The sequence below is a fragment of a genome, unplaced genomic scaffold, assembly GCF_019419815.1.
Source record: "Pyrus x bretschneideri cultivar Hongxiangsu unplaced genomic scaffold, Pyrus_bretschneideri_v1 Contig30, whole genome shotgun sequence".
NCBI classification, from domain to species: domain Eukaryota; kingdom Viridiplantae; phylum Streptophyta; class Magnoliopsida; order Rosales; family Rosaceae; genus Pyrus; species Pyrus x bretschneideri.
The window spans coordinates 4,023,166-4,040,207 of NW_025999613.1; the positions used below are offsets into that span (position 1 = coordinate 4,023,166).

Genomic DNA, 17,042 nt, shown 5'->3' on the forward strand with positions numbered 1-17,042 from the left:
GCCTTCAAATTGATCCTAAAGTACATGTAAGTGCACACTAACACAAAATAAGGTAAAATGCAACCAGTTTAACTCAAAAACATCACAAAGAGACTAGAAATGGATGGTATAAATGCATGAAATATATGAGTTATCAATAGTCAATAGCTAACTCCTTCTTCTTGCCCAAAATAACAAAGTGGGCGAAGTACAGTAGACCGAGCTTGTACCTATCTTCTGGATGTTGGCACATGTTGAATTGCTCCTCCAATTGTTTTAGGGTTATCTTCTTCTTCCCCCTGAAATAGATGTTTCTAAGACAACATTCATCATCTTTCTCTTTAGGGGGGGGGGGAATTCTCCGAAATTGAGTCCCGTCGCCAAACAAAATTTTCAATTCCCAAAAGTCGTGACATGTTCCCCAAAAATGAATGAGATGGAATCATCACTCACCCTACCCTTAATAGCCCTAAGGATAGTGCAGTGGGTGAGCTGCCCGAATCAGTCAATGCAATCCACATCAACCAAATGGCCAAAACACGAAGCCTCAAATTTGTTCAGTAAATCCTTTGTAAATTAGCCTCTAATATTACCCAGACACTCGAGGCATATGACAGACAAGAGATGGTTATAGGAAACACCTCATCTGACGGACACACGAGTTTCGTCGGAGGCGCAGATTTGACTTTGGACCTGCAATATTTAGAACATAAGAAAATCAATTAAATAAGATAAGAATGCACACATCATATGCATATTGTCTGCCCAAATTAAACCAGTTCATCAACCAACTACAAGTATGGCGAACATCAACACGTGGACAGGATATGCACAGATATGCACAATATATGCACATAGTATCTACCAATTCATGAACAAAATTCAATCGAATATTTCCAGCAATATCAAAAGGATATGCACATAATATAAATATAGTATGCACAAATTCAACAAATTCATGAACCAAATTCAAGTGTGCCCATGGATTATGCACGTAGTATGCACGAATTGATGAACATGTTTCAATCAATTGATTTCTACCAACTTCTAAACCACATGCACAAAGAAATTAACATCAAAAAACTTAACTGTATGAAACACTAATTCACACCCAAAACCCAAAATTTCCAATTTTACAAAACCTAGGTTCAAATAATTAAATTTCATATCAAAGCATACCTCTTTTTGGATTTTGCCATTGAAATCTTTTGGAAAGGATGTGCAAATGCTAGGGTGGAAACAACTTTTTCAAATATGTTGAAAGAATTTGCAAATGCACATCACAACACCTCCTAAATATATAGAGTGGATGGAAAAGGTTGTGTCGGTCGGAAACTAAGGTGGAAAAGGGTTGCGTTGGTCGAAAATAAGGTGGTAAAGGTTGTGTCAGTTCGGAAATGGGGTGGAAGAGGGTCGCGCCATTTGGGGTTAGGGTTCTTGGAGCTAAGGATTGGGACGCCACATATTTTCGAACAAGGAGGAAGAAATGCTGACTTGGTTTGACAAATTAACCCGTTTAAATACAAGGGCAATTAGGTCATTTCAAGGTGTAGGAAAAATCCTATTTTTGTCCAATTGTTGTGCATCGCGTGTGCATATTTGAAATGTCCTATTTCTGCCCCAAAATTAAGAAATTGTCCCAGTTTGGGTATTTCCTTAGAAGAAAAGGGCAAAAGCTTGAATAAAATATTATTAAACTAATAATAAAAACATTATTAGATGTGTATTAAATAATATAATATTATAGGTGTTAATTATCCTTCTTTTAGTCCATTACTGCACTAAACGCTTTACTAAGTTAGTTCAGCTTAGTTTAGTCTAAGCCAATTTAGCTTAATCCTAGAAGCTAGTCTAGTTCGAAATAGTCTGACGTAACAAACATATCTTTAATGTAGATAATATTATTTGTTTAAAAATAAAAAGTTAAAAATAAAAAAATAAAAACTAAAATAAAATAAAATAAAAACTAAGTGGCTAATGGTTTGTTTTAACGTGCTTTTAAAATGACTTTTAATCCCACCGCCTAAAGGTGAAGGGTGAGAGATACGCGCGGTTTGGGTTTGAGAAGGCAGAGGGAAATATTACGAAAAGCATTTTTGTCCTGGCTTCCGACCTTACTTGTGTATCCATCGTCCTACACGCGCCGTTTGACTAAATTGCAGGCCTCCAATCCAGTCCAGTCCAATGAGAGACAGATAAGCTTACAATTTCAACTCCCTCAACAGAATCTTATGATCACCTCTCTCTCTCCGATTGGGTGTTGTAACTGGACAGAGTCTTGAACATGTATCACGCCAAGAAGTTCTCGACGGCGAGCTTGGTCCCGCACAAACCCCAGAGCTCGGAAGAGCTTGCGATCGTCGGGGCTGTCAGCGGCGGTTCCTCCGCCAAAAGTCCAACGCCTTCTGGCGGGGGAAGCGGGAAGCAGCGGCTCCGCTGGACTTCAGATCTCCACGACCGCTTCGTGGATGCCATTACTCAGCTTGGCGGACCAGATAGTGGGTATTTTCTTTTCAGTCAACGTTTTATTTCCTGTTTTTTTAATATTTATGTCCTTTGTTTCCATTGCAATTTTGACATGGCCCTTCCTTAAAACTGAACCAGTCCTTCAATTGAATCGGTTTCCTCGAATTTTTCCTTAGTTTTTTGGAAGAATTTTTAATTATCCTGTTTTTTTTTTTTTTCTCATTTCTGCCTTCTTTGTAGTTGATTTGTAAAGATATAAGATCGTAGACAAATTTTTTTGTGGAGTTTAACCTCCAAAATTTGTTAAACCTCTAATACGACGACAAGAATTCATGCTCTTTTTTATCCAAATCATGTTCATACTCAGCCGCTTTGGGCCTCTTTGATAGCCACTATGTTTCTGGTTTTAATATTTTGTGTTTTTAGTTAAAGATAGGGGGCAAATGTATGGGAAAAGGAGGGGAAGAGGTAGCCGATGGGGTTGAGAAGGGGAAGAGGTAGCCGGGGGTTTGAGGAGGGGAAGAGGTAGCCCGGGGGGTTGAGGAGGGGAAGGTTGAAGGAACCACTTATGATGATCTCTGGTGCAAGGTTGAAGGAACCCTTGCACTGGTTATAACCAATCTCTTCCCTAATCAATTTTATGCAGTAAAGGGAGTCTACCAGTTGTGACCTCTGCTATTGTCTTATGGACCCGAAAGCAGTAGAGTGACCAATCTGTGGGATTCCAGTGATTCACTTCCTTCTCGCTGGAGCTGAGTAAGATACTCTCTTCCTTTGGCATCATGATTGTGGCCACCAATGGTCACAGCATAGGATCCGGATGCGTTCTAAATATTTCTGACTGAAAGAAATTACATTTATTTTGCTCATTTCCATCACAAGGTGCAGGGCTGTCCACGCTACTGACTTTTTTAATGATTTCGTTTATTATCTTGTTCTTCTCTAAGTTTACGATTCTCACCTGGGTCGGACTTCTCATAAATCATGGTTATAATCTGGGCACGAAGTTGCACTATTGGTAGAGCATTCTGTTTAGGCAACTTCGGTCGTTCAACCAGTTGTGAATGATTGGCCATTTGTTTGGGGAGCATTGTCTTTTATGATCATGGCCTCCACTTGTCCCCTCAATGCTTACTTGTATGTTGGTACTCTAGTGGCTCCCTCATAGGTCCGGGTACTGGAAATACTACCCAACTTATATTATCTTGTACAAAGGTCCAAGGACATGTGATCTGGAGGTTCTCAGTAAAGATTTGTTTCGGCCGCTTAATTTTTCTGCTTTGTCTTGTGTTTGGACCTGCGGAGGATTCTGCAACCATCTGCTCCTGTGAGCACTTTGACCATGCCTTTTAAGATTAATAAGGAAAGAAGAAAACCATTATTGAGCAGTTACTCCTGCTGCTCTGCTACCACTTTCATGTTGAACTTTTTATTGTGCTGTTGCTTGGTAGACTGGGTGGCGCAAAGTTCCAACTGATAGAACTGTCAATGTCATTACCAGTTCCTCAATATTTAAATGATGCTTGCGGAATATTATAGTTTTCAAGTTTGAAAGGTCCTCATTGTTTTTATTTAAAGGGAAAGTCAGAGTTTATAACTTTGTCTTGCAATTCACATTGTTTTGTCAGTTTTTAAACAGCAGGATTCATGATTAGTTGTCTTTCGAAAGTGAACTCCTCGTTCAATAATTTTGTACAGTTTTATTTTGGGAGTTTTAATGAAAAGGGCTTCTATAATAATTTTCTTAACCAAAAGCATTATAATAACTTTATTTAATGAAAAAGACAGAAAGCTTCAATGAAAAAGGCTTCTCTAAACTTTTTTAAAACTAAAAGTACCCTAATAACTTTATTTAATGAAAAGGACACAAATTACATACATCAAACCCTAAATATTAAAACTCTCACTCTGATAATTATTATCATCATCACCTTCTTTTCATATTATATGTGCCATCTTGAATTAGTTTATTAATTCACCTTAATTTCATTCCATATAATATCCTCTAATTGCACTTATATTCGTACGTACTGCCATTGAATGAATTAGTTTGTTAATTCACCTTAATTTCATTCCATATAATATCGTCTAATTGCACTTATATTCATACGTACTGCCATTGAATGGTAACTGTCACCAGCAAGAATTATGAGTATAATATATTTATGTATAGGTGTTATAAATGAATTATATTATATATTACATACAAAGTTTTGAAGCCCTTTCATTTATTTTCCTTTTTATGTTTAATGTTTTGTTAGGGTGCTATTATTGGCGCTCCAAAATTTGAAAGAAAAATACTCTTATGAGGAGTGCACAATGAATTTTTTGGAGTTCCAATAACAACACCTTTTAATTATGTTTCTTATTAAATAAAAGGAAATATTCACATTGTTCTTTGTTTGTTAATATCGTAACTGACTCCATTTACTTGTCCACTTTAAAATCCTAGGTTGAATCAAAGTCAGAGTTTTTGGAGAGATATTAATTTATTTTTCTCCAGCGTATTGTTATTTTTCACTATGTGGTAGTTAGAACTTTGTTAAATTGTAGTACTGTTTTTTATGTGGATATTTTGCTATTGTGATGTACTTTTTGTTAAATTGTAGTTAGAACTTTGTTAAATTGCTGGCTGTAAACTCGCTCAGGCATAACCGTGTGTTTGATGAAGAGCCAAGGAAGTTGTGTTGAACCATTAATTCCTTTGTTTTTCTCATCTTCACATATCTTCTGTATTATTCACTACGGGTAACCATCTATAGTCTAGCAATGAATTTAAATTATCATGTTGTACTGTAAGGTACACATTCGTGTGGGTAGTTAATCGTATAATTAACCCCGTCTTGAATTTCTAGGACTAGGAGGTTTTAACTATTCACTGGGATTTATTGTGTGATCGTTACTGTTGCTTTCAGTTAATTTATTTTGAGGAATTCTGATTGATATTGATCATTTGAATATTTCTCATAGACTTGAGTGTAATGATTCTGTGTTTTCTAAATCAACTTTTGATTCCTTATCCACGACTTGTACATTTCTTTTGAGTTAATAAATCGAAAAAAAAAATTGAAAAAATAAATGCTCTCCCAGCATTTTTTTTTTTTTTTTCCTCAGCTGTGGTTTACTTATTTCATCTACTTGCTCTTTGATTCATTAAATAATAATGAGTGCTTGATCTTATATTCGTGAATCTGTTTAAGGATTGATTGTGTTTAAATTTTTAATTCTTATTGAAGTGGATGTGTTTTGATTTACATGTGGTAGCTAATCATGCTTTGCAAGCTCAAGAAAAAATGTAGGACTGGATTAAATTGTCCAATACTTCATTTGTGGCATGTGGTCCAAGGGACAAATCAGTCCCACAACACTGGGATTGGTGAAATTTTTTTCCATTTCTGCTCCCACTCAAACTAGTGTTTCTAATTGCATTCGTGTATCCTTAATATACTTCACATATGTTCATTTTTTACAATTTTCTTTAGGGGCTACACCTAAAGGTGTTCTGAGAGTGATGGGTGTTCCCGGACTAACTATTTATCATGTGAAAAGCCATTTACAGGTGTGGGTTTCCTTGCTACACTATATTACATATTTAGGGAGATTTATATGTTCTTATTTTTAACAATGCAATTATTCTTTTGTATAGAAGTATCGACTTGCAAAGTACCTGCCAGAGTCTCCAGCTGATGGTAAAGGCTTCTCCCTACATCCATATATTTTATTTCAGCAATAGAAAACTTGTTTGTACCTAATGAAAATATGAATTTGAATGGAGTACTGTTTCTGACTTATAGGTTCTAAGGACGAGAAGAAGGGTTCTGGAGACAGCCTCTCTTGTTCAGATTCTTCTCCGTGGGTACCTTTTCCTTTACCTTATATTGGTTATACCTCTGTTTATGAACACTTTTTGTCTCTTAAGCTTTAATGACCAATATCATCATTTTCTTTACTTGCAAAATCATCTCTCTCATGCATATTAATGATTCCGCATCTAACGTGCCATAAAATCTTTGAATTGCTCAGCGGAGTGCAAATTAATGAGGCATTGAGGATGCAGATGGAAGTTCAGAAGCGTCTTCATGAACAGCTTGAGGTAAAGTCTCTTTTTCTCACTTCACCTTACATTGCTGGAAGAGGGATGCAGTCTGGCCTGCAAAATCTTCTCACTTCACCATACATTCCTAGAATAATAAATTAAGGGTTTTTATCACAAATGGTCCTTGAGATTGATCAAACCCATCATTTTGGTCCTTCACTTTCACAATCAATCAATGTCGTCTCTGACATTCACTACTGCACATTAATTTGGTCCTTCCATTAAGTTTCCGTCAACTATTCTGTTAGTTTGTATGTGGGACCTACAAATCCAATGAAATGGTGACACGTGGATTACACAAAATAAGGGGTTTTATTGCAAATGACCCTTGACATTGATCCAACTCCTCATTTTGGTCCTTGAGTTTCAAAAATCAATACATTTGGTCCCTGACCTTCAATACCGCACGTCAAGTGCAAGTGTTAAGTATGACAAAAGCTTGTAATAAGCTGCTCTTGTATGCGATGTATTGTTATGGTTATTGTCATGTTGTTCTGGTCTGTGTCTAGACGTGTGGGCTATACTAAGAATTTTACTAATGTCTGAAAAACCGATTCAGGTTCAAAGACAGTTGCAAATGAGAATAGAAGCTCAGGGCAAATACTTGCAGAAGATCATTGAGGAGCAGCAAAAGCTTGGTGGTGCACTCAAAGCGTCAGATGCGTTACCATCAGCTGAGGATAAGCAGAAGCCAGCTCAGTTTGAGACAAAGGTAGATGCATTGGCCACACCCTCATCTCCCCATAAGAAACAAAGGGTGGATGACCCGTTGCCTGACAGTTACGCCACATCTAATCTGCCTCTAAAAGCTGACCAGAAGAACGAATTTGTGGGTCAGTGGGATCGAGACCTGTATGGAAGTGATGGCGGATATGGATTTGGCTTGCAAACAGAGTTTAAAGAAACAGATGGCGGTGCTGAGCAGAAATCGCCTATGGAGTTAGATGCCTTGTGTGGTTCAAAACAATAGGAAGGAATCACCATTGTTGGTAGTCATTTATGAAGCAGCATTGTGCAATTAATTAGAAACCCTGTTATGCATACCGCATAAATATACATGCGATCGATTTGTAATTATACAATGTATGAATTTTCCTCTGTAGTGTATAAGTAGCATGTAAGCTCCAACTCCCCAAAACATAATTTTGTTTAGTTAGTTGAAGTTCCCTCATCGACGTTGAAGTGAGTGATTGTTTTAGATGATGTTTTTGCAAATATTCAGGAAGACATTGTTGCATTTCACCTTGAAAATGTGCGTGCTGCTATTGTCGTTTTAGGTACTTTCTTTTGGATTTGTACTTCGGTCGGATTAAGAATCCAAATTCCGCTTGTTTAACAAAAGGTCTATTATATTAACATCCCATAAATTTTTGAATGTATGCCATGTTTGCATCTCACGTTTGCTTTTTCAATTAAATATTATCTTAATACACTCGCATACTTTTCTATAATACCCTTACACTCCACAAACTCAACATACATCTTACATTTTCTACTTACACTCTACATTCTTCACATCCAGACAGTGTTATTTCTGTAATTTTGAAGTAATGGTCATCCCGGAGTCAAGAAAGAACATTTCAAAGTCAAGTAATGGCGATCTACCGAGGAGTCTCCATCAGCCGAGGATAAGAACATTTCAACGTAAAATGGTGACAAAAGAAGGGAACAAAAAACTACCACTATTTTAAAGAATATGCTGTAAGGTCTGTCATACTATGTCAAATATGTAGTTGAACTCGTGTGGACAAAACATAATATCTTTCTTTTCTTTCTTTTTTTTTGGTCATATGATAGATTTTGTTCGATTAGATATTAAATTAGCTACCGACAGGGTTTGAACCCATGCTGTTATACAAAGAGCTCAACACCTTTCCACTACTGCGATAAAAGGAGACTTGCAACCAAAAAAAAAAAAAAAAAACATAATATCCTTCGATACAACTAAAACTACAAAGAAGCATGAAAACTAGGAGCTTCAAGATACATATTAAATGTGTTTAACTGAAAAGAAAGCAGGAGATATTAAACGGACACAGCTTTAGCAAACGAAAGGCCGCCTATGAAACCTGCTATAGGCAGGCTTAAATAACGCAGGTTATCATAACCCATAAATATTTGCAGGACATTAGAAAGGCTTAAATAACACAAGCTTATATCTTAAGGAACGCAGGTATAGTGGTAAAAGTATAATCAAGCTTAAATAAATACCGATGTTTTTTCTCAAAAAAAATAAAATAATAAAATAAAAATACCAATGTCGTTGAAATCACAGAACAATGAAATATATGAGGTCTTACCTCATTTAAACCTTCCAAAACGTCGATTTCATGTTCTATTCGTCAAAATTAATTTTTCTCAATCAACGTGTTTGTAGTTTAATTGGTTAGAATTTTGTTCTACAATTGAGGGTGAGCGGAGTTTTGAGAGTTTAAGAAAATAAATAATATGTTAAAAGTGATTTGGAGATTTTTTTTTTTTTTTTTTTTTTTAAACCTTATAAAATCAAAATTGTCATTACATAATAGGATACATAAGTCATTTAATATTTAAGTACCTAATCTATTGAACATTTCAAACAAGTACCCAATCTATTGAAAATGTCACATCCGTTAAGTCCCAGTTAATTTTTCAATCATAGATTATATTCAAAACCCACCAACTGGGTATATCATGATCAACATCAATATTAGTTGCCTAAAAATCTAATTTCAAACATAAATTATATTATTTAGAACCCAATGATCATACGGGTGTTGAATGAAATTGAAAATGGACCCAATTTCAAGGAGCTTATTTCTGCTCATGTAATTTCCTCATTTGCTGATTATCAGCTCGTAATGCTTCAAATTCTTCTTTATGGGAGATGAAAATGGTGGTAGCCGCATCATAGCGGTGCATACCATTTTCCGCAACCTCTGACCTTCTTCTTGATATTGGCAGCTTGAATTGGAGGGTGTATAGACTTAGTGATTTTGTTTTGGGTTTGGAGGTGCTGGCCTGATGAGGGTGGTGGTGACTGTTAGTTGGCAGAGGCTATGCTTTCATGACCTTCTATTGATTTCGAAGACAAAGGAAGCCATAGTTCATTTAACAAATTTTTAAATGGGATTTTAACAGATGTGACATTTTCAATTGGTTAAGTACTTATGTAGAATGTTTAAAAATGTTGAAACCAATTGGAAATGACACTAAAAAGTTAAGGAGCTTTAGGTACTTGTATTCAACATAATGTAGTTGTGATTTCATATTATTTTTCTTTGCAATTTCTCTATTGTGGCTGTGATTTGACTTCTGAATTTATATAGATATGCTGATTGCACCTTGATCAGTAGATTAGTATTTAATTTTCTTATGAATACAAAGTGTCTTCCTCTTAGTTTTTCCGTTGTCCCTATGGGTAAGGAATTAACATCTCCTCATTGGGTGAAAGGTCCATAAAAAAAAAAAATCTAAGATAGTACGTTCAAAAATCAACTTAAGGAAAAATTAACACAAAAAAAAAAATACATATATATATATATTGCAAAATCAAATTACTAAATAAATAAATACATACAACTCCATATAGAATCCAAAAAATATAACCCATCATTAGAAGAGATTCTTTTATAAAGCCCAAAAGATTCCTATGAACTCTAAAATAGTCTTATCCACTACTTTTCCAGCCTCATATAAAGCCCCTCCCTAGAGATGCTCTTATTGCAACTAATGAGTTGAGCATCAAAAGAGGGCTAAGAAGGAGGTTGGATTTGACTAGCCTGATGACCTTCACGCAAATAATAGCATGGTGAGCTCCACATAATATAGTCCAATCATCAGTTAGAGATGAGTTTTTTGACAAATCAAACCATTTTTTGGCTTTGGACCCCCAGCCCTCTCCACTCAAGATGGCCTAATATTTCTTGGATAAATCTTTGGCAGTACATCTGTAATTCATGTTCTTAAGGAGAAACCGAATGCAAATTATGTAACATGGCCACATTAATTTATTCTAGTTCAATAGTTTTAAGAGAGAAGGTTTATAACAGGTTCCAGATCTCCAGTACCATTAGGAACTACTAGTTACCATGTCAATATAATCTTCACAAACACAATCCCCATGGAAATCTTGCTGGACCCCTCATAATCAATATAAGCACATCTAAAACGTACACATTATCCCGGTGGCCAGTTCATTTGCCGTCCTCCAAGCAGATGGAGGTGAAGGTGATAAACCGATTGACCTGCAGGAAGACATCGCTCAGTATAAACTTAATGATATGTCAATCCCAAGTATTCAGAGTAAGAAATAACACGCACATCCGTTTGGGCCATCGTTGATCACAATCCTGAAGCCATCATCAAGACCCTCCTGCTTGGCAATCAGCTTGGCTGCGTACAGAAGCTGACCAAGAATCTCAGTGTGTCTCTCCTCTGCCTGGAAAGCAAAAACGAACCAATAAAACATTAAATTCCGCCACTGTGTCATCCGTCAATTATGAACTGAAAAATTACAAGGCTAAATGAGCTTATGCTCGTACAAAATTTACAACTTGTAAAGGGAAACTCAACCCAAGAAAAGAAACGTTGATAGATCGCCACAAAAATCCCATTTCATACAACATTTGATGTTCTTCTAATGTTTTTAGAAAAATTAAACCTTGCTAATCATGTTTCCCACCCGTAAATAATTTTATACAGATAAAGCATACACTGTTTGGAGAGGGAATGATGCCGCAAGCAGCTTACTGCAGTCAAAGTTTAAATCATATTTTATTATTTTCCTTTTTCGTTTCAGGAACATATAACTGCTAAAATCATTACAAGATAACATTATTTTATAAAATAAAAAATCACTCGCATACAAACACCATAATATTACAAGATATATATGAAATAGTGACGGGGGAGCATAGTTCAAACTATGATACAACTACCGAGCACCACATGATTAACAGGTTAAGAGACTATACATTCTAGTGTGAGGCAGTTCACACGAGTATTTTTAGGTCAACCGTCAACTGCTTCGGCGCCTTATATTCACTGTCTTTGAATCTTTTTATATCACAGGATAAACATCGTAAGTTTCCTGAATTATGTCTATTTGAAATCCTTAAATGTATCAATAACTAACTTGGATATTCAACCATACAAATATAAACAACTCCTATAGAAAGGCTACAGTTAAACCTCTATAAATTAAGTCTTGGGACCAGGAAAATCTATTAGTTTAGGGGAATATTAAATAATCGATAAATCAATAATTTATTAATTTATTGATTAATTAATCACTTATCAATTTATCAAGGTAATCAAAAAGTTAGAATTATCGTAATGGAATGGATGTAGAGGACCTCTTGAACTACCCTGGAGAAGACACAACTTCAGACATGTTGACTGACAAGCATATTATTGAGAGCGTCATGGGAAATGATCAAGATGAAGTCGAAGATGATAGTTCTACTATGGAGCCCGTTTCATGGAAAGAAGTTCTCAAAGCGATGATGATATTTAAGAATTTTTTGTTGCAATATGATTTATCGAGAGGGGTATTACGAGAGTCCAAGGGCTTTGTTCCACACCAAAAGAAATCTTGGTGGTGGAAGGAGGAGGTACAGACAAAGGTTAAGGCTAAGAAGGAATGTTGTAAAGCCTTATACAAGGATAGGACCAATGAAAACGGTGAAAGGTATAGAATAGCGAAGAAGGAGGCAAAGAAAGCTGTGAGAAAAGCTAAGCTAGCGGCTTTTGACGATATCTATAAGCAACTAGATACCAAAGAAGGAGAGTTGGATATCTATAAACTAGCTAGAGCAAGGGAAAAGAAGACAAGGGACCTAAACCAAGTGAGGTGCATCAAGGATGAGAATGGAAAGATTCTTGCTACAGAGAATGGGGTCAAAGACAGATGAAGAGGTTATTTTCATAATCTTTTCAATGAAGAACATGAAGGGAGTACTTCTTTGGGGGAGTTAAGTAACTCAGAAGAGTGTAGAAACTACTCCTTTTACCACCGAATTAGGAAGGAAGAAGTGGTTGTAGCTTTGAAAAAGATGAAACATAGAAAAGCAATGGTCCCAGATGATAATGGATGAGTTAACAGGACATATTCAAGATGATATTCCTTGATGTATGCTTTTCGCAGACAATATAGTGTTGATAGATGAGACTCAGGAAGGAGTAAATGTGAAGCTTAACCTTTGGAGAAAATGTTCGACGATAAAGGTCTTCACCTAAGTCGATCAAAGACAGAGTATATGAAGTGCAAGTTCAGTGCAAACGGAGGCTCAAATGAGTTAGGGGTGAGGATTGGAGACCAAGAAGTACCAAAGAGCAACCGCTTTCGCTACCTACGATCTATCTTGCAAAAGAACAGATAATTGGATAGAGTTCTCAACCATAGAATACAAGCTACATGGATGAAGTGGAAGACTGCATCCGACATGTTGTCTGAACGTCGTATGCCACTAAAGCTCAAGGAAAAATTTTATAGGACGACAATAAGGCTGACAATGCTTTATGGCACAGAATGTTAGGCGGTAAAGCATCAATACGTACATAAAATGAGTGCAGCGGAGATGAGAATGCTTCGTTGGATGTGTGGGCACACGAGAAAGGATAAGATTAGGAATGAGGATATCCAAGGTAAAGTAGGAGTAGCCGAAATTGGTTTGGACATGTGAAACAAAGGCCTACTGACACTACGGTTAGAAGATGCGATTACGGGACAGATGTTCAAGGCCGAAAGGGTAGAGGAAGACTTAGGAAGACTTTGGAAGACTCTAAGAAAAGACTTGAGAGTACTTGGATCTGACAGAAGACGTGACACACATCCGAGCCCAATGACGTTCTAGGATTCATATAGCCGACCCCACTTAGTGGGAAAAGGCTTTGTTGTTTTTGTTGCAGTATGAGAAGACCACACCAGAACTTATCATGTTAAGAAAAGTTAGAGACGAGATCCAAGGTGACATAAATTTCAAGAAACAAACAATGAATGAGTCATATTTTAAAAAGGCCTCATGGTCGAATCATAAGGAGTATGTATCATGAAATTATTAATTTATATACTATGTGGGACCTATATAAACTTTTTTTAATGTGTTATCTTATAAACTTAGTGAATTATTAATTTAGCACGCTATCTAAAAAGTCTACCCTGACTGAACATTGAAGAGCAATGCATAGTGAAAGAAATCAAAATTTATGTGATTTCCCAATCATAGTGAAAAGGTCAATAATCTCCATGGGTCGAAGCTCAGATACAATCACAAGAAAAGGGTATTAGGTTATGACAATTCACATACATAGATAAAATCCTGGTCAGATTTTCTATGCACAAATCCAGGGAAGGTTTTTTACCCTTCGAACGGTACCTCATTGAAGACATGATAGGGTGTCAGACAAGAAAGTTTCTAAAGTAATTCTAATATTCCCTCCGTAATTAAATAAAGAGCATTATTGCTTACTGTAATTTCTTATAGGGAGAAAGAGAGGAAATCCATAAACAAAAAAGAAACAAAGAACGTTCAGTACCAAGTACCTTAGACAGTCCAGTTAAGCCATCTCTAACTTTGGGAATGATTAAAATGTGTATTGGAGCTTGGGGATTAATGTCCCTAAAAGCAAGGACCTGTTCAAAGTAAAGAAAAACAAGAGGCAATCAACCAGAAAAAGGAGAACCGTAAAATCAATAACATACATGAACCAGAAATAAGGTGACTGCATCAAAAACACACAGACGAAGATAAAACCGTACAACAGCTAACACAGCATTGAACTAACAAGATATTATATAATTATAAACATATTAATTTATAATACATCCCAGCCTTAAGGAAGCTAGTGAATCTCCATGAATCACACTTGATAGGTCGCCTTCTCAAAACATTTGGAGGTCCATTGGAAAATCAGTTGCATCTCTCCACTATTAACCCAATTTTCCACTTTTAAGGGCCCATTCGGTAACACTTGCCTTATTTTTTTTCCTTCCCAATTGGTGATAAAAGTAGTAAAAATGATAGAATAATGTGAGTAGAGATGATGGATGCGTGAGATTTGAAAATTTACAGAGACTGAACTTGAGTACTAAAAAGAAAATTTAGAGATGTTTGAAAGTATAAAATATAATATTATATAAATTAAATTACATTTCAAAATTAATAGAAGAGTTAAATAAGGGCACGTTTGGTAGGCTAGATGGGATTGGACCTTAGGGATAGGATTGAATTGGCAGGGACTTGTAAGACAGGACTTGCAACCCATATATAAGGATAGGTTAGATAACCCACTCTATTGTGGATCCATAACCCATCTTGTCAAGTTGTGTCCATCTCACATTTTGACATAACAAACAACGGACTGGACTCAAGTGCATTTTAATTAATCACAACCTATCCCATCCAGCCCACCAAACAGGGCCTAATAGTATATCCGTCACAGGATCAGGATAGTTGCAACAAGTGTATAAACATAACAAATGGCAGCTTCTTTAGTTTAACACTTTTCAGCCCCAAACTTATAACCAAACAATGGGGATAATATAAAAAAAAATTAGCTGAAATGATTAATTCACAAATCCCAATTGATGAACTCATCAAAATCAAATACTGTGAACATATCGAGCTAACATTGACGACATATCGATCAAATACTAAAAAACAAACATTTCAGCAATCAGAATTTGTAATTCATCATTTAAGCAATTTTCCAAAAAGCAAATAAATAAATTATAAATAAATAAATAAAAGGAAAATTCAAAGATACACACTAGGGACTGGGGAGTACCTTATCGTCCTCAAAAACCACCTTAGCCGGTATTTCCTTGTTGATTATCTTGTCAAATCTGCAAAACATAAACAAATAAATCGAATTAATCTAAATAAATCGAATTAATCAGACAGATTACATGATTTCTAAAACGTAAAATGAATCTGAATCAAAAGTGTTCGAAAATACATGGTGGGAGCATCGGAGGGAACGGCGGCGAGAGCGGCATCCTTCTCAGCCATGGCGTTCGGAGGAGTTACAAAGTGAGAGCCTATTACTGCAAGCCGGCTGCTTTTATCAGACCTCGCACCTTCGATACTTTTCTCCCCCTTTTCCATCGCATGCCCTCGATTTTACTTTCTGCTCTGCATCGCTATTTGGTCACTACAGTCATTTCGTAACAATTACATTTCCTTTTTCTTTTCTTTTTTTTTCCTTTTGTCACAAATGTCCTTCAAATCGGGACCTCTATCATTTTGGTCCCTGGCGTGGCATTATACATTAAACTTGACAATTCCTTATACAATCTGTTAATACGATATGATTATTGTCAAACTCTTAACTTCACTCTACAATTTGTCTTTGAATTGAAACTCCTCCAGAAAGTTGATTTATCCCTTAAAAATAAAAAATAAAAAAATTTCCTAAGTGACCATATTTGGCTAAAGATAAGAAAAGTAATCAGGCTCATTTAAAGCCAATTTCTTAACAAAACGTAGAGATAAATGATATAAAATAATAGGAAATAGGGCATTTATCAAGCACATTAGCAAAAAAATTGACATACTTGAACATTAAGGACCACATTGATGTGTGTGATCAATTCCAGAATGACATTGACTAATCTTTTAAACTTTAGGGACTAAATGATAGGTTACCCCATTTTAGGGATTGTTTACGATAGTAACCTTTATCCATATTACACCTTATCATTGGATATGTGGTCCCACATGTGTGCTATTTGAATCAAATTTGTGCATATCCACGGACAGAGGCAGTATTTGATAGTAATCTCTCATGAACTTCAATGATGGGTCAATGGGGTTGATCAAAGGTGTGATACCCTACATATTTTTCGGGAAGTAGAATCACATCATGGTTGTAATTTTATAGAAGAGTGGTGTGATGTGTGCGACATCGTGAACCATCTTTGATGAATATGCCTTGACTAAGCCTTGTAGGAGAGAGGAGTTTTCATGTCTACGCATAACGAACAACGTGTAGAGAATGTGTGTTAAATAGATGATTAGAGAGAAATTAAAGAGATCTTATTTGACATAAAAAGATGCATGTGATATACACAAGCTAAGATATTTAGGCATCATAAAGAGATCTAGTAATTTTAGAAGTGGAGATCATATCATATACATCATAAAGAGATCATAAAGAATGCGTTTGATATGACCCTAGCTCGTAACTTGAATACCCTAGCTCATTTCATCATAATATATATATATGCGATTTATCATAAAAAAATGTATGTGATATATACAAGTAAGGTATTTATCATGAAAAGTGTTCCCTTGTGATATGCTCGATTTAGACATAAAAGATCTTATTACTTGAAGAGATGTATGTGATATATTCTAAGTGCGGCAGCAACTTCGGAAGACAAAAAAGTGTGCCGGCAATTCATGTTAAATTAGGATATCTTAGAGATTAGGCAACATAATTATAATCGTATGAGAATTGAATATCTTATCATAGATTATTGAATATATTATCATAAATTTCCTCCTAGATAGTCTCC

General features: G+C 35.8%; 2 protein-coding genes across 2 annotated transcripts; one reads left to right on the forward strand and one right to left on the reverse strand.

The window, feature by feature from the left end:
- The first annotated feature begins 2,110 nt into the window (after positions 1-2,110).
- On the forward strand, positions 2,111-7,778 carry LOC103942145 (myb family transcription factor PHL7). The gene is made up of 6 exons (XM_048590077.1): positions 2,111-2,477; positions 5,928-6,004; positions 6,092-6,134; positions 6,240-6,297; positions 6,469-6,538; positions 7,101-7,778. The coding sequence occupies exons 1-6, from the start codon at positions 2,264-2,266 to the stop codon at positions 7,509-7,511; spliced, it is 873 nt and encodes a 290-aa protein (XP_048446034.1). The 5' UTR covers positions 2,111-2,263; the 3' UTR covers positions 7,512-7,778.
- A 2,729-nt stretch (positions 7,779-10,507) lies between these two features.
- Positions 10,508-15,645, reverse strand: LOC103942144 (14 kDa zinc-binding protein). Its single transcript, XM_009352351.3, has 5 exons — positions 15,482-15,645; positions 15,311-15,368; positions 14,067-14,156; positions 10,844-10,961; positions 10,508-10,767 (listed from the first exon to the last, which is right to left on the reverse strand). Exons 1-5 carry the CDS (start codon positions 15,628-15,630, stop codon positions 10,700-10,702), a joined length of 483 nt encoding a protein of 160 aa, XP_009350626.2. The 5' UTR covers positions 15,631-15,645; the 3' UTR covers positions 10,508-10,699.
- Between the last annotated feature and the right edge of the window lie 1,397 nt (positions 15,646-17,042).

Bases quoted from the DNA above. Each gene is read 5' to 3' on its own strand.
- LOC103942145 (XM_048590077.1), top strand. From the start codon at position 2,264: ATGTATCACGCCAAGAAGTTCTCGACGGCGAGCTTGGTCCCGCACAAA. The intron at 2,478-5,927 runs GTGGGTATTTTC...AATTTTCTTTAG, and splicing joins TCAGCTTGGCGGACCAGATA to GGGCTACACCTAAAGGTGTT. The intron at 6,135-6,239 runs GTAAAGGCTTCT...TCTGACTTATAG, and splicing joins GCCAGAGTCTCCAGCTGATG to GTTCTAAGGACGAGAAGAAG.
- LOC103942144 (XM_009352351.3), bottom strand. From the start codon at position 15,630: ATGGAAAAGGGGGAGAAAAGTATCGAAGGTGCGAGGTCTGATAAAAGC. The intron at 15,369-15,481 runs GTATTTTCGAAC...TATGTTTTGCAG, and splicing joins CCCTCCGATGCTCCCACCAT to ATTTGACAAGATAATCAACA. The intron at 10,768-10,843 runs GTGCGTGTTATT...GTCTTCCTGCAG, and splicing joins CAACGATGGCCCAAACGGAT to GTCAATCGGTTTATCACCTT.